At 35.7% G+C, this 25,586-nt stretch overlaps 2 protein-coding genes and 1 non-coding gene across 6 annotated transcripts; 1 reads left to right on the top strand and 2 right to left on the bottom strand.

Annotated features, from left to right (window-relative positions):
* Positions 1-1,883: 1,883 nt before the first annotated feature.
* TRNAR-CCG (transfer RNA arginine (anticodon CCG)) lies at positions 1,884-1,956 on the bottom strand. Its single transcript has one exon. It is a non-coding gene; the product is annotated as a tRNA-Arg (tRNA).
* A 75-nt stretch (positions 1,957-2,031) lies between these two features.
* Positions 2,032-7,683, top strand: CJD1 (Chloroplast J-like domain 1). Its single transcript, XM_011103317.3, has 10 exons — positions 2,032-2,192; positions 2,311-2,410; positions 2,485-2,589; positions 2,700-2,777; positions 4,088-4,143; positions 4,551-4,608; positions 5,137-5,262; positions 5,417-5,512; positions 5,800-5,871; positions 7,367-7,683. Exons 1-10 carry the CDS (start codon positions 2,092-2,094, stop codon positions 7,427-7,429), a joined length of 855 nt encoding a protein of 284 aa, XP_011101619.1. The 5' UTR covers positions 2,032-2,091; the 3' UTR covers positions 7,430-7,683.
* A 5,003-nt stretch (positions 7,684-12,686) lies between these two features.
* On the bottom strand, positions 12,687-20,802 carry LOC105179667 (low-specificity L-threonine aldolase 1). Of its 4 annotated transcripts, none has more exons than XM_088879777.1 (10): positions 20,548-20,802; positions 18,911-19,358; positions 17,448-17,559; positions 15,766-15,816; positions 15,513-15,584; positions 15,286-15,418; positions 15,144-15,202; positions 14,249-14,349; positions 13,006-13,072; positions 12,687-12,915 (listed from the first exon to the last, which is right to left on the bottom strand). In XM_088879777.1, coding segments are annotated over exons 1-10 (1,086 nt in total). In that variant the 5' UTR covers positions 20,549-20,802; the 3' UTR covers positions 12,687-12,873. The 4 variants fall into 4 exon arrangements, with proteins under 4 accessions (XP_088735903.1, XP_088735904.1, XP_011101617.1 ...); XM_088879778.1 differs by having other exon boundaries at positions 18,911-19,374; positions 20,548-20,800; XM_011103315.3 differs by lacking the exon at positions 20,548-20,802 and adding an exon at positions 20,150-20,496 and having other exon boundaries at positions 18,911-19,374.
* Between the last annotated feature and the right edge of the window lie 4,784 nt (positions 20,803-25,586).

Here is a 25,586-nt window from a genome sequence, read left to right as displayed (position 1 = left end):
CTTATTTGGACGGGTATAGATTCGGGTCTAAGCCTAATATAAGCATAATGAATTTGAATCTGGGTACTACTCATAATAATGAATCCGGGTTTGGGTAATGCCCGCCCGTGATAGGTCTACTGGAAAATAGTTGGAAGCTCAAGAGATAGTGTTTTGTGTATGGATGGAGAGAGAAACTTTTTAATCATATTAGTTAATCAAGTCAACCCAACTAAATTAATCATTTTAATCTATTTTAATTAATTTTATTAATTAAATTCTTGGGCTTCTCGTCAAATGATTCTCCTAATAAATAATCATATTATTTACATACACTGAACTAAATTTTTTAAATTAATCAACCTCTTTTAAAATTAATTTAATAAATAATTCTTCTATTTGATCGTGATTTGTGTGTGACCATTTAGGTTCACCATCAATTAGACTTGAACTTGTGTCATTGCACAATTTAATTTGGCAACTGAGTTTTACTAGACTCCTTAGTAACCTTAACCAAGGAGTAACAACTATCATAGGTAACTTTCTAGTAACGGTCCATGGACTAGAGAATAAGTGAAAATGATGTGAACCTCTAAGCCCTGCGAGTAGCATGCAGGTGCGATCGTTCTATTGCAATCTCTCGATTAATGTCTAGGGCATAAAATTATCAATTAGTTCCCGTCTCAAACTTGATGTCTATGTATCAACTATGTTTATGTTTAAAAACGATTATAATTCGGATAGCTAATTTATATATTTTGTAGGTGAAATTTAACTCTAAGAAAAATAAATAATATAGTTCATAAAAATATTTTATTTTTAAATATTTTTTAAAAATTATGCACATATACCATATTTATGAGTCATTAATGAAGGAGGATGAGGTTAAAATACTAACTTTTGTGTACATTTAATGGATTACCTAAATAACCCTATGCAATACAAAAATGACAAAAAAGAAAGAAAAAAAAAAGAACACTTCTTTTTCTCTCCTCTAATCATATAATTTTTAATTATTTTCTCATCTCCAATAAAATTATTTTGTAAAGTCACTTTTTTAAAATAATTAGTATAAAATAAAATATATGAACTTTTATTATTTAACATATTACTAAATTAAAACACATACATCAAATATGAATTTTACTACTCTTAATATGATAAAATTCATATTATGTACATACATTGAGTATGCTCTAACTTTTTTTTTTTTTTTTTGTGTGTGAGTTTTGAAAATATCCCATTCATAGGTATGAGATCCACATCTATGAATTGAAAGGTTCGAGCGATCAACTCTGCAATCAATTGTTAGAATCAATAGATTTTCAAATTGTTCATTTGAAAAAATGGAAGCCCTTTTTATTGAATAATCACGATACATCCTGAAAATCGAAATTCTTGATCAATGGAGGAACACGTTTTTTGTTTAGTCTTCAACTAGTGAAATGGCTAAATTTCATATTATACTAGCCGTTTTGGTACGTCATGTCTATATACATATAATGAATAAACTTTTCATAATTTAAAATATATTATATAAGAGTAAAATATATAAACCAATATATTGTATTAAAAGAAAAGAAATGAAGAAAGAAAGAAAAGAAAAGTAATTTATCAATTAATATAAAATTTAAAAAATTGAATAAGTTAGTTATATTATTAGTTGAAAAGGGTATTTTTGGCTTTATAAAAAAATAGTACAGTGTCATTAACTGTCGTTTCTGAGTGTGGAGTGCTTTTTTTGGTTTTATATAATAATATAGATATAGATACACATTGATGAAATGGCTCCAATTTTCTTTGTATATTAACGAACTAATTAAACAGAGAAAAGCACATGAGAGAGCCAAAAATGTATGCACTACGGCCGAATTGAGAAGCAGCAGTTAGCGAGCTAAAAAAGACGTTCACGGTGGGACTCGAACCCACAATCTCCCGCTCCGGAGGCGAGCGCCTTATCCATTAGGCCACGCGAACTCGTTGAGGTTCAAGGGTCAATTAAATCTATGTGGAGGATAATAGCGAAGCGCCAAGTATTATTCATCTGCGAGCAAACCCCAGAAAAGCCCTACTCCAATCTTTCAAAGTTGGCTGTTTCTCTCGCTAAAATTGATGGCGTCGGCGATAATCCAATGCACCAAAACCTCTAAATTTACGCCTGCTAATGTTTTTCTTAAAGCTAATGCACTTCCAATTCAACCTGCATTTCTCAGGTAAATATGTTAGTTTTTTCCTTTATTTGATGTTTCTCTCATCTTAATTTGGTCAATTTTGTGTTCTTGTTTCGTCCGTTCTCAATATGAATGTGGGGTTATCTTTTATCTGCGTCAGAGTATCAAGAATGCATCAAATGAACGGAAAAAGGGTGGTGCTTGGGGCATTTTCTGCTGCTGGAAGCTCTGGTGCAAATAGCGAGTTCAATCCTTATGAGGTAAAATTTTCTTCTGTTTCTGCATTTTGAGCGTTTGTGCTTTTCTCGTTATTGATTTCATTTATTTTAAAAAGGTTCTTGGTGTAAATCCCCTCGAGGGATTTGACATGGTGAAGGCGGTGTATGCAAAAAAGCGCAAAGATGCTGAGAGGAGAGGTGATGAAGCTGCTGCAGCCCAAGTATGTTATTATTGATTTTCTTGAAAATATAAAGTTTGTAATATTGATGTCACAAAGCATTCTATTTGCTAAATTGTGGTACTTACTGCTGTTAAATATGTTATCTCTAGTTGGAAAGAGCATACGACAAAATAATGATGTCTCAGTTGACGAAACGGAAGAAGGGTGAGACATTCGGTTCGTTTCGGGTATGTAAGGGTTTACTTCTTTTTGCTGCATTGCTTTGAATGTTTGCAATTGGAAGTTAAATAGATCTCTACATATTTTTCCAGATATTCCCGACCTTTATTAATGTTTGGATCAAGGTCAACTTTGTCTTTATAATGTATAAATATGATGATATGAAATCTCCAGAACTGTTATTTTTCAATCACATTCTTGTTTGTAAAATCACCCTCTTTGGTCTAATGTGATGGAAGTAAAGGACTTAGGTGGTGGACCATAGCAACTTGATTCTTGCTCCACTGAGCTTCCAAGTCATTTAGAATTAAGAAATTCCATTTGCATTTTCTTGATTTGTTTATGTTGCATTGCAGTTGTTTACTATTACTTTCCAGTATAAAAATGCTCTGTTTTTCAAGTTTTGCCATACATATATCTTTGTAAACGAAGTATTGGTGAAGCAACCTTGGCAATGCCTAGTGGGCTTAACTAATAACTTTTTAGTGTCTTTTCAAGAAAAGTGGAAATGTAATAGCTTTATATAGCTATATTATGGAAAAGATTTAGCGGCATATGATTTTGATTTATTCTCTTTAGTACATAATGGAATTAAGCATTGAGTTCCAGAGAGGTTTCTGTTTGCCCACCCCTACTTATAATCTGTAAGCGGTTATAGCAAATGGAAGATGATGACGGTTAAATTTCACATGTTTTGTAGGAATAGGGGTCTGTGGCGAACTCCTACACCCAGTTATGTATTTATGATTAACCAAGATTTTGGAAGAAGGAGAAGATTGCCTATTAAAAAATAAGGCGATATACGAAAAGGAAAGGTATACCTATCAGGAATTGAATAAGGAGTATAAATTGTCAATTGAAGATACAGATCATGAAATCAAATTTCAATTATTTGTTGAAAGATATCAATTCGTAGAACCGTTGATAAAAGAAAGAAATGCTGTGCATGAATCACTCACATATTTTTCTTAATTATATGTATCTGTGGGATTAATTTGGAAAACCAGTAGAGATATGCAAGAACAAACTATGTTGATTGGAAACATTCCTCTAATAAATTGCCGAGGAACTTCTATAGTAAATGGAATATATATACGTTTGTGCTCAATCAAATACAGCAAAGCCCCTAGGTCAATTATCACCCCAAAGAGAACCAAATGGAACCCATCCCATCGATGGATTACAAATCTCATAACCCCCCTATGTGCACCTGTCAACAATAAGATTCAACAGTCATATCCTCAGATATATGTTTGTTTCTGTTCTGTAATCAACTCTATGTAATATTTAATCATTTTTGTTTTTACATAAAGCTCAGGTTTCAAAAGATATAAAGTATGCTGACAAGCTGCCAGTTGTTCCATGGGGCCCAAGGTATGCGTTTCTATCTGTGGATTTCCAGTGAGTAACTTTGGAAATTAATGTTGTTCAAGTAAGTTTCTGATGTCTCTATAATCTTGAATGAATGCATGCCCCTAATAAGACACATCTTGAACATGATTTATGTGCTACAGATCCAATACTGTTAAGTGAACCTTTCATATCCCATCCTTATGTCTAATAAATAGACTAATGGAGAAATAATAACTTTGTTGCTAATTTTGTGTCTCATCTTTTGAATGTACATGCCCTTGTATAAATTGATTCTGCACTGCTGTTGATGACTTAATTTGAATTAAATGTATCGATGGATTTCCTTGAGAAATAGGAATATCAATGTTAACTTCCACTTTTCTATTCATCGTTTTCAAGTTTTGATATTTATCTGGTACATGTTTCAGGTTTGCCAAATCTGAGGTCAAAGATGTTCGAATCAACATGGCAATATCAGCTGTATTTGTAAGTGGGCCTGTTTTTATATTTTTTTTAATTTACCATTTCCTTGGTCCTTTTTGTTTTCTGGGAGAGGACTTGAGAGGAGGGATAGGTTGAATAGGTTGGTCAGTACTTTACAATGTACTAGGATCGTGAACATTAATAACTCCTCGCACTCTGAGATAGTTTAAAATGCTGAAGGATACCCTGGCCTCATGATTAAATGAGATTTCATTTTCCTCTCTTACATTCAGTTGGCATAACAGGAATTTAGTTAGAAGTGTGTTCAATAATTTTGAGTTTAGCCCTGTTATAAGATGCAAGATTGTGTTGAAATTTATATTGTAATTCATAACTATAGCGTTGTTGCATATTTGAATGTTCAGCTCAATACATGTAGAACTGAGCTCTTGATTGGTTGGTTTTTAGGAAATGAAAAATAAAGTTTCAACTGATGTATCTCGTGCAGTATATATAAAGAAACTGAGGCCTTGATGTGGTTAGCTTTTAAAATGCAGATATGTATTATTCATTTCCCTTCTCTATCTGCAGACAGCTTGGATTTTTATCAAGCGAACTGCTGAATATAAGCCTCTTCAATTTTTAGCCTTTGTGTTTGTTTACCGGATATTTGAGAAGTTAAAGGCATTTGAACCACCTGCATCTCCGACATTTACGGTAAGTTGTGGCAGGAAATGAATAATTCTTTTCACTCTTCCATGTTTTTTTTCTTCAAGAAAGATCTTATTTTCTTTTTTTGATGGGTGTTATCTACATCCTAAAGATGTTAGCATTATTTCCAGTGATGTTTTCAAGGTGATCTTTGCTGCAGGAAGAAGGTGAGGATGAAGGGCGAATGTTGCGAATGGGCAAACGGCTACTTCGATCTCTTGCATTGGTTTTTGGCTGTGTAGCTTTTGCATCTTTGGTATGTTGAAAACATACTCCTTGTCTTTTCTGCAAGTTTCCAGGTTGGAGAAAATATATTATCTTGTTTAAGTGAGATATTGATTGTTTTCACGATCTCTCCACGCGGGTTATTTTATGTTATGTGATCATAGATGTTGCAACCAGCAAAAATAACTTCCTTGGCAAGATTGTGTTCTCTTCTCTCTTTCTGATCAGTTTCACGGTTCAGCTATTATGGACAAAAGTTCAACTCTATATTTTGGTTTAAGTTAGTTTTATGATATTTTCAACATTATTAAATTGCAGGGGTACACTGGTGTTCTAAATGTGATTGAATTTGCAGGCGGTTATATACCTGTCTTCTTGTTCAACAACCAGGTAATCACCATTGTCCAGCACTATAAAATGAAGAACCTTTGTTTCATATAGATTTCTATAATGACTGATACTCGTAGTCAGATCATTGTAACTTTTCAAAGTGCCAAGTCGTTCTGTCATAATGATATTCTTTTTGCTGCAGTCTAGTTAGTTAGTTATGCCCTTCTAGAATGAAACTGAATATGGTAAGTCTAAAATGCTAACCTTTGCAAATATATATTGGGGAGAGTTATATTTACATTTTGGGAAAAGGAGAGTGGCCTGAAGATAGGAGTTGGCCTAAAATGAAGTGGAAAGAAAATGACGTGGCAGAATACTAGTAATTTTTAAGCCTATTGATCCATTTCCCGAAATTCTTACTTGAAAATTAATGGCAAAACAATTAGGATGAGTGAGTTACAGAATTATTTTAGTGTTAGGAAACCTATCAGAAAATTCTTCGGAATTGATATTAGTTTAAGTTCTCAAGTTGATTACAAACTGATAAGTAAGAAAAAGAGATTTTGAAAATGCAGTGTGATCCTATGCTTGTAAGAGACACTCGTTATGCTGGACTTGTATAGTCAATTAGGCTTGTCGAAACTCCTCCATGTACCTTATTTAGCTCGATGATTGACACGACTCAGCCTCTTGTCTTTGCAGACATCTTTTCAGAGATTTATTATGGAGAACTATAGGCTGCAATCGGACTGTTAGCTTGTTATAGGAAAACATGTTTGAGAATTTTTTTTGGAAAATCATGTTTCTTTGGCGTACTATAAAAATTCCTTAAATTATTTGCTATCTATTTTTCACCTCCCAAAACCCTAATGATTTCCCAAAGGAAAATCCTCCCCCACCCCCCTTCCACCCTTAAAAGACATGTTGCATTAGTATTCATCATTATCCGTTTTCCAAAGAAACAATTCTCCAAATGCATTTGTCAAATTATTTCTTTGTTCCCTGAACTTCTTCTCTGAAAATAACTTTTGTGCAAAGAGCTATTCACCCCATTGCAACCTGTTCTTTCCTTACCGTACTTAAGTCGTGAGTCAGAATGCACAATTTTGAAATGATTCAAACATTCGATGGGTTTCTATGGCTTATCATCTCCAACTCACATCATTTTCAAATGATACCAAATCACAATTAGCTTTCCCAAGTTGTTCGGGTCATGATCTTATGGAATGTAACTTTTGCATCACCCGACATTATTTCGTTACTCAAAGGTTGTAAAGCCTCAGACCTAGCATGTTTGATGCATAGTTTGTAAGTTTTTAGGTTTCTGTTTTCAATCAGATTCCTTATACATATTTCTTGGTAATACCATTCCACTGCAATATCTGTGAGGTTCTGTTTCGGTTAAGGTTTTAATGGAGTCCGCAAATGTCCCAGGAACCGGTACATCTTTAAATGTCCGTTCTTAAAATAATTAATTGATATGGTTGCTCTTTTAACAAATTGACAACTTATATTTTAACTTGAGGAAGGTAATGATGATTAATGACTGTTTCAGGAATTGCTTGTAACTGCATCAACAGCACTCATGCTTCACGTTCTAGCCTCGTACTACAGATGAACGAGGGACGATGCAGATTCACAGTTGCTGAATTTGCTCCTTTTGGCTCAGTAGACCAGCAATTTTGTGATAGTTACATTACAAGAGTATAGTGTCAGCAATCGTCGGAAAAATATAGGTCTCAGGATTTGATTTATGTGTTAAAATTTGGGACTTAGCCATGGAGGCTTGCGCTGTAACTTGTGAGTGATAGTTCCAATTAAGATAAATTAAATTGATGTATTTATTATTTTTATAAAAGATGTTTGAACAAATTGTTTATTTACACAAAAGAAAAAAAATGTGATTATTTTTAAAATGTAGAGGTCAAATTCATTCTAAGTGATCACCGGGCAATTAAAGCAAGAGCAGTGTAAACTTTGGATCAGTAAATACCAGAACAATTAACATAAATGTAGCCAACATGCACAGTAACAACATAATTTGTTATATATAACATTTTAGGATTGAACCCTATGTCTTATCTCTATCTTCATGCTCATCACGAAAACCCATATTTTCTAGTCCCTAAGCTTCCACATATATTAAGCACGGAAAAAACAAATATATAAGTAGATATAAAATAATTCTCGAAGCAGTTTAAAGTGTATTTTTGACGTCCAATTCCATTCTCGAAATTTTAAACCTCTTGGTATATTCATTAATCTTAGAGCATTTAACAAAGTTTGGTTAATCATAAACCTAACTTCTTCATTTATTATTTTTATTTCATAGAAAATTTTAATTTGGATAAAGTGTATGTGAATAGTATATGATTTTAGGAGAGATGTAATATTTTCTTGCACTTGTATTTTTGTTTCCATGCTCTTGGGAAAATCATTTTAGTTGGTTGCACAAAATTGCTTCCATCAACTGGATGTTGTGTGAAGAAAATCTGATCTAAGCATTGAAGGTACATATTCGATTGCAAGCTAGAATGAAGATGTTGGACGTAGGGGACTCAAGTGAAGAGGCGATGACCACTTTCCTCTTGTCAACCAAACCAGAAAACCCCTTTTGTCAATGACCTCTAAAACATGCACATAAGTGCTCGGGAGTGGTTTGGTGCTTCGCTTCCATCACCATTAGTTCAAAAGACACAAGTTTGATTGAGGATGCTTTTGCCCAAGCTACAACTAGAGAGGTGGCCTAGTGTGTCGTAGAACAAGGGATACACCCCCTCACCGTCCTCATAGAGATTAAGACGCTCACTTGGCTCCCGGGAAAGCCGAAGAAAGAGGAACAACAAAGAGAAAGTAAACAATAGGGTGGCTCAGCCCAGAGTTGATCATTTCCTCTCACCATCCCTTAGGGGAGGTATCTGTGAAAACAACCATTTTCCTTCGCCCCCTCATGAAGGAGTGCTAATGCAAAGATGAGAGCCTCCAAAGGGGATGGGGGATCAAACATCTCCTCCACCTTGCAAGACCAGGGGAATTCCCGACTTATCCTTTAGCGACTGCACCACCAAGGCGTAGTTGTTTCGCACTCATATTGGCCGAAATTGTATAACTCGGGATCAAAATCCCGAACCTCAATGAGTATAATAGAGTAGGAGACTCGCAAGACAACCTAAATGTTAGAATAAGTGATAAAAAAGCTAATTAGATTGACTGTTTGAGGAATTCATTAATATTTATTGAAGTAATATTGATCAGATGAATAGAGTAAGTATTCGTCTTTGAGTCATGTTTTTGTTGTGCTTACTACTTATATTGAATGGCTTTTTAGTGTCACAACAAATGCCCACAGACGAAAAAATTAAACCCGTAGAATTAGGCTATATATAGGTTGGCAACTATGAAGCCAACTTCTAAGGGTTGGTATGAAATATTCCAAGTCGAAAACTTGGAGATAGGGTATCGAGAGTCCTATAGAGATTGCGCTAAGTATTACAGTGGGGTGTTTCATCTGTGGGAGGTGTAGGTTGTCCATATCATTTTAGTGGGTTGGTTAATAAGGCAGTCCACTGAGTAAACTTATTAGCGGGAGTCGTCATATAGAAGTCTTGAGGGCTTGGTCGGTACAATCGAAATTTTCGATTCTGATAGTACAGGATTAGTTTTCAAGCTTGAAAAATCATAACAATCACGTGCATAGGAAGACTCTATTTTAGATTCGGGGAACGGTAACTGTGTTGTAAGATATGTTCATTATAAGTGGTCAGTCGGAGTATGTGGCAAAGACGGTATATTCAAAAGAGAATTTATTCCTTATTCGTATTTGATAGTAATTTTCTTATGCAAGATGGTTTAAACTCTTGAAGTCTTTGTCCAAAGCGATTGATCGATTAGGGATAGGTACCCTAGATCGAATCATAGAGTAAACACATCTAAGAATACGAAGTACAGTTGTCTAGTCAAGATGAGAATAGAAGCCTAATTCCATACCCTATACTAAGGCCAAGGAAAAGGTCGACAGAAGGACTGTACGGAACTCGGAGATTACATATTCACGCCAACATTCAACTACTCTCTAGTGTCATGGACCGTTGGTAGACGTCTACCTGTTGTAACAAATATTTCTTTTATTATGAAATAATAAAAAAATAATTAATGAAACTAGATTTAATTAATTTTGTGGGAAACAAGCTCAAGACTGGCTGAAGGTAAACTAAATAGTCACACACAAATCATTGCTGAAGTGATGAAATTAATTTAAAAATTAATTTTGAGAAAAACAAATTAATTTAATTGAATTGAATTTATTCATAGAGAAAAATAAATGATTTGATCATTTATTTGGGATAATTCATTGGATGAATAATCCAAAAATTTAATTGATTTGATTAATTAAATTTGACTTAGTCTTTTAAATTAATTAAATTAATTTAAAAGAGGCTTGGGCTAATTAATTGATTGAACTAATTAATTAGTAGATAAACTTGTCTAAATTAATAAATTAGATTAATTAATTAGTGGAGATCGGCTACAAATAATTAGTACTGGACTAATTATGTGTTTAGACTTGAATAATAAATTACATTTGTTAATTGTGTATATTTGGACATATGTATATTTAATTAGATCAAATATTTGCATGAATTTTTTGTTGATTATCTATTTAATTGAATTAAATAATAAATTCAATAAATTAATTATTGTACTTGAATTAATTTATTGAATAAATTGAAACAAGCTGGATTCAAATATTTTATGTCCTGGCCGCCACCTTGCAGGCCAAGATTGAGGAGAAAGACTCATTCAAAGATGAACTTAGTGGCTCGGTCACAATGTGTTTCTCTCTCCACTGATTCATATCTCTCTTGCTACTCATATGCCTCTCGGTTTTCTAGGACACAAAATATGAAAATAAATTCCTTTCTTTTCAATTTTATCTATTTTTTTAATTAAATTCAAGTTGAGGATAAAAAAATTTCAAATATATTAATTAATAGTGTGTTTTGAAATTTGTTTCGTCCATGAATCTAATTTTTTCTAGAAAGAGGTTAGCTCTATCTTCCCGGTGTGATGTGAACTAACTTTAGAGGAGTTCTATACTTGAATCCTCTAAGTGAACGGATCCAAAAACGGAAAGGAGTCAACGCAAGTAGCCGTATAGAGAATGTAGAAAATGTATTTTTCGTGGTTAAGTTTTATGTTCGCTTTTCTTCATCCTTTGCTATTTTTAAACGAATGTCTATTTTATATATTTTCTGTTTTTTTATTTGCATTGAACACCTGGGAATGATCAAAAGACACACCCCTTTGATCTGATTTTATTCCTTTATTGCTTTTTATGACTGTCCTTCACGCTTCCACCGCATTTTCGAATTGATCCACGATCTTTAACTGATCAATTTCTGGCTAGAGCAGACTTGCTGGACAAGCGAGGTAGCGTTCTGCAAGCGTACAACTCTCACTAAGAAAACTTTGACTTGGTTTAGCCAATTGCTTCCTGTATCTACAGGCTTTTGAGCATCTCTCATGATGCTTCGTGCACCACTTTGCAATCAACAATCGGTATCCTAAGACTGCCTCGTACTTGTTCACCATAGTCCATCATGCTCATGAAGGAGAGTATGTCCAAATGTTTCCAGAGGCTGTCCTCGAAGTCCCACATGTAAACTCAGAACTTTTAGCAAGTATCGTGCAACAAAATTGAAGGAAGAACAGGTTCAAGAAATCGACATCAGGAGAATCTTAGCTATCCAAGAGGAGTTATTAGCAAGCACGGAAAAGCACATAAAAATAGAGGAGATTGCAAATGGGAGGCCAATGACTCCAATGAAAAGAAGGTCGAATGAGGATGAGGGAGTTATGCCTCCAAAAGCAGAGGGAGCTAAACATGAGCACAAACACATGCCCTCAAACAATTTAACACGTTACATGCCGTTGAACATTTTGCGAGCTGAAATCCTCTAACCGTCGGAAAGCAGCATGGTCTAGTCCATCGGTCACCACTCATGCAAGACAACCCTAATTCATATATAAAATATGTATATATTTCTTTTATACTCACATGTAATACATAAAAATAACACTCCTATAAATTAAAATAATGATATAAAATTATTTCAAAAATCTTATAAAAGGTTTAATATCTAAAAATGTAAAACTTGTTCTTATACACTTACTAAAAGAATACTAAAGGAATATTTATTTTCAATAACATTATTGTTTCATATTTAGAAAGTTTTGAGTATTCTTTTTTCAAAAAATATATTACTAGCTTCTGGATCCGAATTGAATTGGGTCCCAAAATCCAAATAATTCTTAGCAAATTGGATCACAAATTCACCCCAAGCCCGACTTATTATCATCCCTAGCTACAGACTTCTGTTGCATTGATTCAATTAATTGTTGCCAAATAAGACCAGAACGAAAGTGGAACCTAATAAGATTTACTAACCTGCGTGTTAAACTTGGAGATGGAAGTCTTCTTTCATTTCTTGACGGTGACGTAAGACCAAGCTCATGAGCTTATCCTAAATTGGAATAAGCCGATGAGATCCCTTTGTTACGCCCCATGTCCCTCCGGGTGAAGGGACATGGGGGCAAAAAAAGAAAAGAGAGAGAGATGCGGTTTCTCTTGCTTTTGGCATAGTGGGCTCTTAGCGGGAGGCTCACATGACAGGGTTATTAGCTCAGTGGTAGAGCGTGGGGAATAATTGCGTCGTTGTGCCTGGGTTGTGAAGGCTCTCAGCCACATGAATAGAGTAAATTATCAGAACAGTGTTCTCTGTTCATCCATCAACAGTTAATTTACTTGTGCATTCAGCGGTCATTAGATAATTAAAAGAGCTTTTCCATCGCCTACATCAAATAAATTTCCTCAATTGGACCAAAAAAGACAGATTTTGCAATAGGATGGATAATATAACATGTAGAAGTTTTCAGGATCTACTTTCCAGAGTTGAGTTCCTTGGGCAGTTTAACACTTTACCATATAAACACAAGTTTCAAACTGATATGTTGCAAGTGCAAACATCATTAACACCAAGTTAAGATCAAGTCTTTGTAGCCTCAGTTGCCACCATTTTCAGCTTTCATTCCAGTTACAGCTTTCTGCAAGAGCAAGACAAGAACAGGATCAACAGAAACTCCAACTTCAGGGTCATAATCACATGTGGAAGATGCCAACACCAAAAAGATAACCTGGATGCAAGAAAGTGTGTACTGAACGTCGTATTCTGAGATCTGATGGTGAATGACAAGCCTGATTCTGTCAAATAATTGCTTTATAAGAGGTTGTTTATAAATGTTCATGTGACATCAAGGAGAATGCTGATGAAGGGCAGAAGAAACAGGAACAAAATTTTGCTACTACAACATAATCATGAACAGAATTTTAGTTGTAAGTGCTCTGAGAAAGCAAACACGGACAGGTCCTGACTCCTGCACAACCACACTTAGGAAAGTGTTGAAGTAGTCATAGGTAGGTGTTGTCCTCTGTTGGTATAAGATCTGGTTTCATGTAATGACAATATTAAACAAGTTTAATGAAGTGAAGAACAAGGTAACTGTTCTTCACCGTACAGATCTTTTCGTAAGGCCTATTTAGGATGCAACACAGATTGTGCATACATCACAATAGCAAATGCCTGAAATACTTGCTTTGCTTCAGTCTGCAACAGAAAATGATTCAAGATTTTCTATCTCACACATCAAGGTACTTTTCAGCTTCTTTAGTCCTGAGGCTGAACTTAAAACCAATTGAAACATCGATCAGTTTACAAAGAACACTCAATGTCATGGTCAGGTGTAAAGAATGTCAAACTAGGATTTCCTACAGGTCAATTTAAACTTTAAAGAGGTATGGCAGTTCTGTCAATTATTATAATGCTTGGCTGTATAACTACAAAGAACTTATTTCAAGTACATGACCTAAGGTACTATTGGAAGACCAAGCTACTTTATTGCTGAGAATGGCATTATGGAAGTAATACAGATGATTGCAAATGCCGAATCTCTGTAAATGTAGCAGCTTACGAGGGTCATGATTCTCTACATATCCGACACCTCAACCAGTGATGGTGCTGGTGTAAATTGCAGAAAATAAGGGAAGGTTTCAACATAGTAGGTTCTGATGCCTTCAAATCTCACACTAGAAAAGGAAGGATTGTCTAACCTTGTGATTACTTCCTGTAACATATTTGAGTACCAGTAGTACAGACCATCAAGGTTCACAAATCACACCTGATTTCAAACTGAACGGGAACTTAATATCATGCTATGATGCATACACTCCCATCAGCTAATGAATATTACAGCATGATGCATGAATATTACAGTGACTCCAAGCAGAGCTACTGAAGCAGTGCCGCAGTGCCCTTTACGAATGCATGCAAGTAAAATGATACAATGCAGAGTTAAAGATAATTGAAGAGAAAAGCCATACTTGAGTCGACCTTCTGCCATCACAAGTATACCATGTGCTTCTAGTTTTTTTACTAGTTCTATTTCCGTGATACCCACTTCCTCGAGAATATCAAAATAGACCTGATAACATAAAAGGGAAAAGACTTAAATTATGACTTTCGATGAATAGACTGAAAATCAGACTTGCCTTCTCTAAGAATCTAGAGAATTTGCAATTACATATCAATCAGGTTATATTAGTACAAATCGATACACTGACTGGGTAAGTTACAACATGCATTCATTCTTTTCCTGAGTAGCTCTAACCACAATGGGGGCTGCAGACTAACGGATTCTAAAAACCTAACACAATTAAACAGAACCTTTCTAGTCTAAAGTTTCTGGAAGCAATCACCTGGAATTCCCCATATAGGTTCTCATAGTTGGCAGGACTAGTTCAAATTAATTGACAACTCTATCTACAATGCATAAGCAACAAGACCCATATACTTGGAATTCTGTTTTATTGGATTTAAATATATGTCAACTGATTAAACAATTCCACAGACATAAGAATAGGTTTGAATTACCTAGAGATGGATGCATTTAAAGTAGAAAGTTTGATTGGGATGATGCATTAGCAAAATAGAAGCTTGTTTGAACATCTCTGAAAGCTATATTCATACTGGAAGCTAGATATAAGAATCTTGAGATAGAAATTCAGGTCTTCAAAAATAAAGTTCTGGTTATATTATAAATGCAAAGATTAATACTAAACACTAGTTTAAAATATTAAAATGCCCAAAGAACTGAAATTTTGTAGGTTTGCCAATCAAGACAGCTAAACAACATATTAGTAAGTTTGCAATGAAGAGAGGCCAGTGCAAAGCAGCTAACTAATTTTATCTTAAGGCTATAACAGTAATGAAACTTACAATATTTGTCTCCACTGAAGCCAGGTTAATTTTTAAACCTTCAATTTTGTTAAGCCCCTCTGAGTGATAACGAAAAAATAGTGTTACAGAGATATAGGTGTGGGTTTTGGCGTTAACATTCAAATCCATGTTAGAAACTAACCTGACAAAATCTTAGCCTTCTTGTGATCACTTTCAAGCTTACCAACATTTTCTCCCAATGCAACTAAAGCAGCAGCACATATGACACCAACCTGTCTCATAGCGCCGCCTAATGTCTTCCGAAGAATCTTAGCCTTTTAAATAGATCCAAAGACAAAGGAGGTTGCTGTCAATTACAACAGAAATGAGGATCTGAAGTCTGATGAAAAAAATCTGAAGATAGCTTACCTTTGAAATGAAGGATTTTGAACCTGCAATTACAGTTCCAGCTGGAGCACCAAGACCTTTTGATAGGCAAGCCTACATCACATAATAGTTTGGTCCAGGAGTTAGACGGTGGGGGTGGTAACAAAAGCAAGAGAACCATTGGAACCATCCATACCAATTAATGAATCAATAATTTACAATTGTAACAAACTTATTTTGCGACGGTTTTCAAGAAAGTTCATAAAGATCACTGAGGAAACAATGTTGAACATACTGTTACTGAATCAGCAGCCCGTACAAGCCTATCAACAGGAACTCCAAGAGCCTGGAAAACAGACATATCCCATTTTTAGCTACAGAAAGTAACATGGTGTAAGGATATAAAGTAAAAAGTTAGGCCAAGCCTCTTAAAATGTTGTTTATTTGATGTTACGTCTGCATTCTCCCAGGTTTCCAGTAAGTTATACATATGCTAACACACTGATAAAACTGTATAAATGTTCCACATGATCGTTTTATTTGTGCAGAGAATCTATGGCACCATGTTTGAAATTTTATATAAACAACAAAATTTTGACAGTAATACTTCATAACTATCCCATGATCAGCAATGAGTTTGTGGTCTCTTCTTGGCACATAGCGGTTCTCCTCAACAATTGATGGCACATCATATGCTAGGAAATCAAAGCAAAATGATAAATGATGCTTTCGTATCTCATTTATATGCACACTTCAGCAGTATGTGTACATGTAGTATCCAGATCAAGTGAATATTATAGTAGTTTGAAATTGACTCAACAACAAGTGGACAAAGTTACCAATGTTAAATTCAGTGATACAGAGCTTTTGAAATAAAAATGGAGAACAGGAAGTGCTTAATAGAATATGCTCAAGCCTGTGAGTCTGACCACCTCCATTTGTTTTAACATCAAAAATTGATTTTTGTTTAACAATAGATTAGTTAGTGGACAACAGGCTATAAAAGCTACCGTAAGACTAGTAAAACGAATAGAGAATGAGAACTGTTGGTAATATAATTACTCATGAATTAATGAAAGTTATGTCAGACCTAGTAATTCTGTTTGTAGGTTTTAGATTTTGCTCCAGACTAGTTTGTTTGGGCATTCTTCTTAATTGCCCATTTGTGAATTATTCTTTGCTGTCTTGATGAAAGCAGAGTAACTTAACAAAGATATTCAATTCTATATTTTGACCATGAATCCTATTCTTTGACAAGAGACGTTCAATATCCTTTTGGCTAACTCTCCTCATGATCATGATAATATGATCCATTTAAAGAGTGAAAACTATCCTCACGAGTTAAATTCAACATCAAGCATGTCTGAAACTGGTCTTGTGGATTCTGTCATTTCCGAGAACCGCGCTAGATCAATTAATATTTCCATTTATCCCACCAAGGACCTGGATCATATATTCCAGATTGGCCATGTAACCTTCCGTAGCCTTCCCCTAATAGAACAAAATTACTGAAAACATCATCTTTGTTGACTACCATTTACAGTTAACTAAATCTGTTTCATTAACATTCTCAGTTGAACCACCATAATAACATTCCATTCCTTTAATAACGTCCATAGGGACATTTACGCTCTGAACAAAATTGCAAGAGATATAAATAATGTAGATTAGACCATCCTCCACAGGCTTCTTATTTCCATCTGATGTTTTTCTTCTATTCTCTCTACTTATTGGGTTAACTTATTATACACCAATTTCCAATAACTTGTCATTTTCTTCCCCTGCATATAACATAAATCAAATTCTCATTTAAACACACTTGTTTACTTATCTCAGTTGCTTCTTCTTAGGGATATGTTGTACATTGATGCATGAGCAATCATGGAAAATTAAATTGTCCAACTCAATGGGCAGTGTTACATACTTTTAAGCTTATATGAATATGCTGAATGCTTTGTGGGACGGGAATTGACTCACCACAGATGCATTAAAAATACGGGCTCCATCAATATGAAGCTTTAACCCATATTTCTTTGCTAGGTCTCCAACTTCGTCTGTATATTCTACAGACAGACATCTACCACCAGAGCTGCATCAATAAGAGATATTTTTCATAAGGGAACACAATCACAAGAAGGGATGAAAAGTACTTCTCAACAGAACAAAAGAATTGGAAAACTGTAATATCCTAGCTTCCCATATACGTTACGAAAGGCAGGCCAGTACAGTTCCATAGGAACAATCAGAACAAATGGTCTTAGTGTCATCTATAATGTCACTCCAGCTAAAGAATGAATGTAACGAAGTATTTGGAAGATCTCCATTTTTATGCATCAACAGGTTCAAACACACAAATGGAAAATTTCTTCAGGTGATTTGCGATGCATCAAACATGGCAGATCCCTGAAGATAATTTTCACTTTCTAAAGCCGCCCTTCTAAAACGAACATCTGCTCTAACAATTCCATTGCCGTCTACCAAAACGACTGGAAATGTTTCAAACAATGTGACTATGTATTACCACATATTTTATGAATCTTCATCAAGCCCAAGGTGTGCTAGCGTGCCTCCAATGAAACTCAATGCTCCTGTATTAAGTTTTCAATTCCGGACTAGCTATATGTCCTGAGATTTGTTATGCATGAATTATGGATTTCTACTTCTCAGCCCAATCCTTCCACCTATCCAACTTCCAAAGAAGTTGTGTACCTGAGCAAGGAGAACTTGAGTACATCCACCTATTTCCTGCTCCTCCTGACATCCTTACCAAACAACGAAAAAGGACTAAAATGTGACTTTACTAAGAAGAGAAATTTCATGTTTCTCAGAGTAAAAGGTTCACAACCTCCATCAATATTGTTGTTTCTTTGTTTTGCTATTTTTCATTGTAATTGCACATTGGATATTTGTCATATTGATGCATCTTCTTATACTACAAAAGAACCAACCACATTTCTGCTCCCACCAAGAAAAGATAAGCATAACACGTTCATAGAAAAAGCGCTAACAATCCTCCAAATTTAAAGAAACCTCATAATAATTTCGGCCCACCATGCAAAGGCTTTTAGTCATTCTGCTTGAGCTCATGCTCCTTATTAGGCCACCAGATGTCAGAAGTTTTATCTGTTATATCCTTCAGTGAATAGAGATATATGTTTGTGCAATTATTCACTTTGATATGGATGGTTGATTCTCCTAAATCATCCACTTCTCTAAGTTCTATATAAAAGTTTCTTCAGATATTATCAAATGGTACATGCAGAAAAGTGAGACTCTCGATGCAAGGTAAAGTAGATGGCCAAACTGCCAATGAAAAACCCAGCAGAATAACTCACGTCAAAGTTTGAAACATCAGAAACTTAAAATGAATTCTAATAAATAATATGGCAGGACGTCTTTCAGTAATTCAATAGTATCTTCTCTTAAAAGATAAGACTTACTGCGCATGTGAATTCTCCAAGCAGATGAGCCTAGTAGTTGGATAACATATTTCGAAGCTCGGATCCCTTATTGCTTCTTCAATTAGGTTGATATCCATTGTTCCATCTTCATTATTCTTGACTGTCCTTGGATGAACACCTCCAATTGTAGAAATTCCTCCATTTTCATAAATATGGATGTGTGAATAATCTCCGAGAATGACTTCACTTCCCCTGATCTGACAGTGAGTGAGCACACAGATAAGGTTGGCCATAGTGCCTGAAGGGACAAATAATGCTGCTTCCTTGCCCATGATTCTTGCCATCTCAGTTTCCAGGCGAGCAGCAGTTGGGTCATAGCCCAAAACATCATCATCAACTTCAGCACTCGCCATTGCAGCCCGCATGGTTTCAGTTGGTTTAGTGACAGTGTCTGATCGAAGATCCACTCTTCTTGTCACCATTTTCACTAATTAACCAACAGACTGAAAACAATTAAAGGTTAGCAGAACTAGATTTACAAAAAAGAAGATATTAAACAATCATATACTACTTTCAGCACCCAGGAAAACCTTATAGAAAGAGTTCTAATTTAGTCCCACTGGACTTTTGTGTCAACTATGCAAATGTTCAGAGAAACCTCTACATATTTATCCAAATCAAATGCATACCTTTGCTTTATACTTCTCAACAGAAACGTAGATTTATCTCATAACAATTAGATATCATGAAGTGTGACATATGGATGATGAGTCGTAATAGAAGATGTTGCTGCAGTCCCCAGAAATTACAATAAAAGGATTATATTGATGATGAATCATGAAAGACAAAAATCCAATAAGGGCGTACCCATACATTCCATTCAACTCTCTGCAGCCTTTGCTCATGTCCAAAGACAAAAATGAGAAATATGTTTTTTCATTCTTTCTAAATCTACAAGTCAAGTGGAACAAGAAACTCAGAAACAGATAACTGGATGTTGCAGGAAGCTGGTGCAAATCAGCAGTTCCCTCAACCTCCAAGTACACACAGTACTTCTCAACCGATTCCTGTGTCACTTCTCAAGGAAAAAATTCAAAACTCCTAATCATTTCCCAAGAGATACTCAATTCACAAATAAAAAGCAACAGAAAAGAAAGGTTAGAAAGTTGCATTAAACCATGTGAAAGCCAATTAAAGGCGAAAATCAACCATTTTACGTTCAATTATGTGGGTGAACCTGAATTAAGATTCTAAGAATCATTAAAAAATGCATATCACCTTGTAATTCAATGAGCTCCCCACTCTTCTGAATTCAGAAAAGCAATTCTAATACATATCTACACAGAGAAACACACCCTACAGAACTTATACTCACAAAATTCCAAACTGAAACGCAATAAGTCCAAACATTTTCCCCACCAACCTTACCCCACCACAACTACTAAAAAGGAGGAATCTTTTTCACCCTGGGAACTGAAATCTTGGGTGACATGCAGTGGCCCAGCAAATACTCTACCCAAGTACCAAACTCTTTTTGGCATCACCAAAAATGTCCAAATTTGGTGGGCATAGACATGCATGCGAAGGAAATTCACGGGAGCCTAAAAAGACTAGTGAAAATAACCAGGAAAAATTACATATAAAAGAAAAAAGATTCTTCATTTCTGTGAACTCACTCTGTTTTCCGGCCTTTGCTTCTTCAATTACCTCTTTCCCTCGTTGGTTTCGTTGTCGTTAAGGCAAGAACAGCAGCAACACTGTTGGAATCCCTTTCTGAGTAGAATTTGAGAATTTATCTCTCTCTCTATATATATAGTGTGTGCGTGTCTGCGACACAGTATTGAGAAGGAAAAGTTGGTGTTGGATTTTGAGAGCTCTGCATGAACTCAGTCTGAGCTGGAAAGATAGAAACGGAAGGGTTGGTGGGAATTCAATGCATCCACTTTATCAAATGTCATTTGTGATAGTTGAGTTCTCAAAACCAATTTTGATGCCTATTAAAATAATTTTTTTAAAAAAATTTGATATAATTATAAATATCTCTTATTATTTAAAAACTTATCAATATTCATTAATTTTAACAACCAATCGTCTATCAATTCCTCAGTCCGCTAGTCTCCGTTATGTTTCCATCTACTTTTTATTCACTAAAACAAAGTGGACTAAGAACTACAAATTTTATTTATTTTTTAAAAATTTTAATTTTTTTATGGATTGAGTGAATCGTATTTTTATAATTTTTAAAATTTTTTCACCCATCCTATCCGATTTTTCGTACCTCCGTCCAAGAATTATATAATTCATCAAACAACAGGAAGGTATTTGTAATTTTTCAAATAATGAGGGGTATTCATAATTATACCAAAACATCAGAGGAGTTCGTTGTAATTTACCCTATTTTTAACTATATTTTATTTTTTATTTCAATTAATATATTGATGGTGACAAGAAGATCAATTAAAGGAAGACTCAAGAAGAAGGTCAAATAATTTTCATAAAAAGCGACAAGAAATAAAAAAATAGTACAATTTGAATTATCATATAATTACTAAATTACCCCTAAATAGTAAATTGTATCTACAAATTAGTAGTTGGTGAGTGGGTAAAATTAATTTCGCACAACCCCTCATTTATAGTTAAGATAGTATAAATACCCCCACATTTCATTATAAAGGGGGTTCTTGAAAGGGCAATTGAAAGAAGAAGAATTTTTCTAGTTCGTGACGTGCGTGCGAAGTGTGTTTAGATTACAAGTTTTCGATTTATTCCCCATCATATAATATATATATATATCATGAATATAAAAATAATGTCATTTATCTTATTCGAAATAATATTTTATACATGTGGCCCATATATGCTAGACGGGTTAGAGGAAGGATACAAATTCCAGTTCTATCAAAGGTACATGTATTTATCTGACTTTACATAAATTTATGAAATTTATTTTCATAATTTTTTGTTATATTAAGATATTGATCTAATCGATTTATTAGTCAATTGTGTAATTTATTAAAATATTAATGTAGTTATATAATTTCGATTTGCTTCTTAATTAAAGAATTCATTTTATAATAATCTACATAATCACACCATTCATGAACGTATTTAATACTTTCCAATAGAGTGAGGAACACTTTAGGCAGATTTTTATTATTTGGAAATTTTAAATTTAATGGATTCGCATTTCAGTTCAATCACATGGGAATTTTTCAATTTGATCTTTGTGGATTTTTTTCCTTTTCTTAATAAAAAATAAATAAATATCATTTAGTTCAAGATCAAACATATATTCTTGCGTTTGGATAGAGCAGACCTTCCTTGACCATTTATTTATAGTCATGGTCTCTCTAGTCAAGGAAAGATAATTAAATTAAAAAATTTTGTTATTAATCCGTACGTTCCATGGGTATATTATTTTTGAATTAAAATTATTTAATATTTAATATTAATTATTTAAATTTATTATTGATGCGTTAAAAAAACGCATGGGTCCAATTGTTATGGACTATGCTCAAAGGTTAGGCTAAAGCGAATGCCGATTCTGAAGATGAGACCTGCAAAAAAGGCGTTAGCACCCTGACACCCAAGTTAGTATTAGATTTAGGAGAAAAATAAAATATAATAAGAAATCGTGATAGAGTAAGCAATTTTATGAAAGAAATCGTGCTAAGAGTGCAATTTGAATGCTAAAACAAGAAGAGAGAGTGGTTTTCCAAATTCTGGAGGGAGTCCCTGCAGAGGGATTGCAGGTATCCCATGGGAGGACTCAAGGTCTCTGTTGGTGGACTGAAGATGTCCCTCTTGGTGGATGGAAGGTGTCCCTCTTGGTGGGTGTTGAAATGAGAAATTGAAATAAAAATAAGAATTTCGTGAGTAGAATATGACAAAAGCATGAGTTGAGAATTACAGCGAAACAACAAGACAATTTCTAGCTTCTTGAAGGTCTGTTTGTTGGGGGGCTGCCTGGTATCCATGTTGAAGGGTGCTGCTTGTATTTATAGAGAAGGAGTCCCTCTTCCCAGGAACTTTGAGGTAACCCTCCTTTCTGATAAAAGAGGCGAAAATCCGGGGATAAGACACTATTTTATCTCCTCCTTGACTTGAGCAGTACGTCTTTGGTTGGAGGATGACTCCCTGAATGCAATAACTCTTGTTATGCAAGGAGTCTATTAGGTGAAGAAGCCCAGCTTCTTGAAGGCGTCTCCCTTCTCCCAAGGCTGGGCTTGGAAGGTAGGCCTCGTATCTGGCTACCTTCTTGGGTCATTTTTTGTGTAATGGACTTTCCTCTTGGGCTGAGCCTGGTAATTTTTCAGCCGGCCGTCCTCATCATAGATTGGTGGGGTTGGCTTGGGCTTTAGATCTCTTCATGGGCCAAATGAGAGGGGGATGACTTCAATCTCCTTCCTTTGCCAATCTGTTTTCTGGGGGCCACCCACTAAGGCCACCTGCTTGTCTATTTTCTGGGGCACCTACCAAGATCGTTCGCCTATATGTTTTTTTGGGAGTACCCGCCAAAGCCACCTGTCTGTCTGCTTTCTGGTGAGGGTTCTCTTGGACGCTGGCGCTTTACAGGATTTTATGGGGAGGCAACTAAAAGGAAGGAATCTTAGCGCCCGCTTCGTTATCTCAGAACAGTCTCAGTTTGACCATGACCATAGGGATTTCAATGAGATCTTGGATCATCATGAGAAACAGGGTGTTCTTGGTAGGGCATTATGGCATATGCAGAACCTCCGTAAATGTTTGGATGATTGTAGGCTGAGTGACTTTGGCTTTACGGAGTTCAAGTGGTGTAATAACCGTGACCACCCTGCTGCGTGCGGTGATAGGCAATGGTCCTCTTTATTCTTAAATGCCTTGGTCTCCCATAAAGTGGAACCTTGTTCGGACCATGCAGTGCTACTTTTTGCTTTGAGGTAGCTTAAGTTCGACCAGAGGAGGTGGCTGACGTGGAGGCACAAAGTGAGGGGTCGATTTTGGGTGATAGTCCAGGATCGGCCTTCTGTAGTAAAGTTGACGAGTGCGGAACTAGGTTGATAGAGTGGAATCGGTTGTCCTTCTGAAACGTCACTAGGCAGATCCGGGACCTCAATTCCACTCTTGGTAAGCTCAAGGAGGGTATAGTTACTGAGTCTTCTAAAGCAAAAGCTAGGTCGCTTCAGGTTAAATTAGAGGAGTTGTTATAGAAGGAAGAGATTCTACAGGGGCAGCGCAAGAAAGCTCTGTGACTTAAGGAGGGAGACCGTAATACAACCTATTTTCATGCCCAGGCCACGGAACGTCAAAAATCTATCAAATATCTTAAGGATGAGGGAGGTTGTAGTGCCTTGTCTCCGTCTGCCATCCAAAGTTCAGTTGAGGCATACTTCCGCCGTATCTTCAGCTCTACCGGACAGGATCCAAGTGCGATAGACGGTTGCCTTACAGGAGTAGAACCTGTGGTCAAACAGGCTCTGGAACAAATACATTCTCTTAAGTCTCTAGGACCGGACATTATGTCTCCTATTTTCTTTCATAAATTCTAAAACTTTATAGAGCCCGATACATCTAGTCGTATCTTGAATATTCTTAATAACATGATTATGGAACCCTGCCTCATTGCTACTAATATCGTCTTGATTCCTAAATGTCCCCACCCGGAGGCTATCACGGACTTTCGGTCGATTAGTTTATGTAACATTAAATAGCATCTAAGGCCATTGCTAATCACCTGAAGCCCTTCCTTGATAGTTTAATCTCAGCCACCCAATCAACCTTTGTGCTCGGTCACCTTATCCCTGATAATGTCCTGTTAGCTCATGAGCTTAACCATTATTTAGCACACAAGTACTGGGTTCAAACGGGTCATGTGTCCATTAATCTTGATATAAAAAAAGCCTATGACCGCGTGGAGTGGAATTTCTTTGAATGACTGCTCCTTATATTAGGTTTTCACTCTCGGTGGTGTTCCTTATCATGTTACGTGTTACATCTGTTTCCTACTCTTTTCTACTTAACGGTACTCGCTTTGGGAATGTGAAGTCGAAAAGGGGCCTTGGTCAAGGGGACCCCTTTTCTCTACTTGTTTCTATTTTGTGCAGAGGTTCTCAGTTGCATGATTCGGCACGAGAAGCAATTGGTGGGGCATCCAAGGTATTTCGATCAGTAGGCACGGCCCTCGAATTTTGCATCTACTCCTTGCTGTGACACTTTGATCTTCTGCACAGCTAAGACCGAGGAGATAGAGATAGTTCGGGCGTTTTTGCGGCGATTCGCTGAAGGCTCCGGCTTGCTCATTAACCTACGGAAGTTGGCTGATGTATTCAGTAAGAATGTGCCAGGGATGTTGCAGGAGGTGGTTGTAGCTATGTTGGGGGTCCCTATAGTGGTCAAACATGAGAAATATTTGGGGCTTCCCACAACGGTCGTTCGGTTAAAGAGGGATCTGTTTGAGGGACTTAAAACTTGAATTAGGTAGAAGTTGCAGAGTTGGGCGACTTAAAAGCTATCTTAGGCAGGGAGGGAAGTTCTAATCAAGTCTGTTATTCAAGCACTCCCCTCATATACCATGAGTTGTTTTAAGATTCCGAACTCGGTATTGAGAGAGCTAGAGAGTATAATGGCAAACTTCTTCTGGCATTAGGATTGTCACTAGAAGATACACTGGGGGTTCTTAGAACAACATGTGTAGTCGCAAATGTGAGGGGGGGCTTTGGCTTCAGAAGTCCAAAAG

Source organism: Sesamum indicum, linkage group LG4 (genome assembly GCF_026168435.1).
Source record: "Sesamum indicum cultivar Baizhima isolate 11 linkage group LG4, ASM2616843v1, whole genome shotgun sequence".
Lineage (NCBI taxonomy): Eukaryota > Viridiplantae > Streptophyta > Magnoliopsida > Lamiales > Pedaliaceae > Sesamum > Sesamum indicum.
This window is presented reverse-complemented; position numbering and strand designations above follow the sequence as displayed.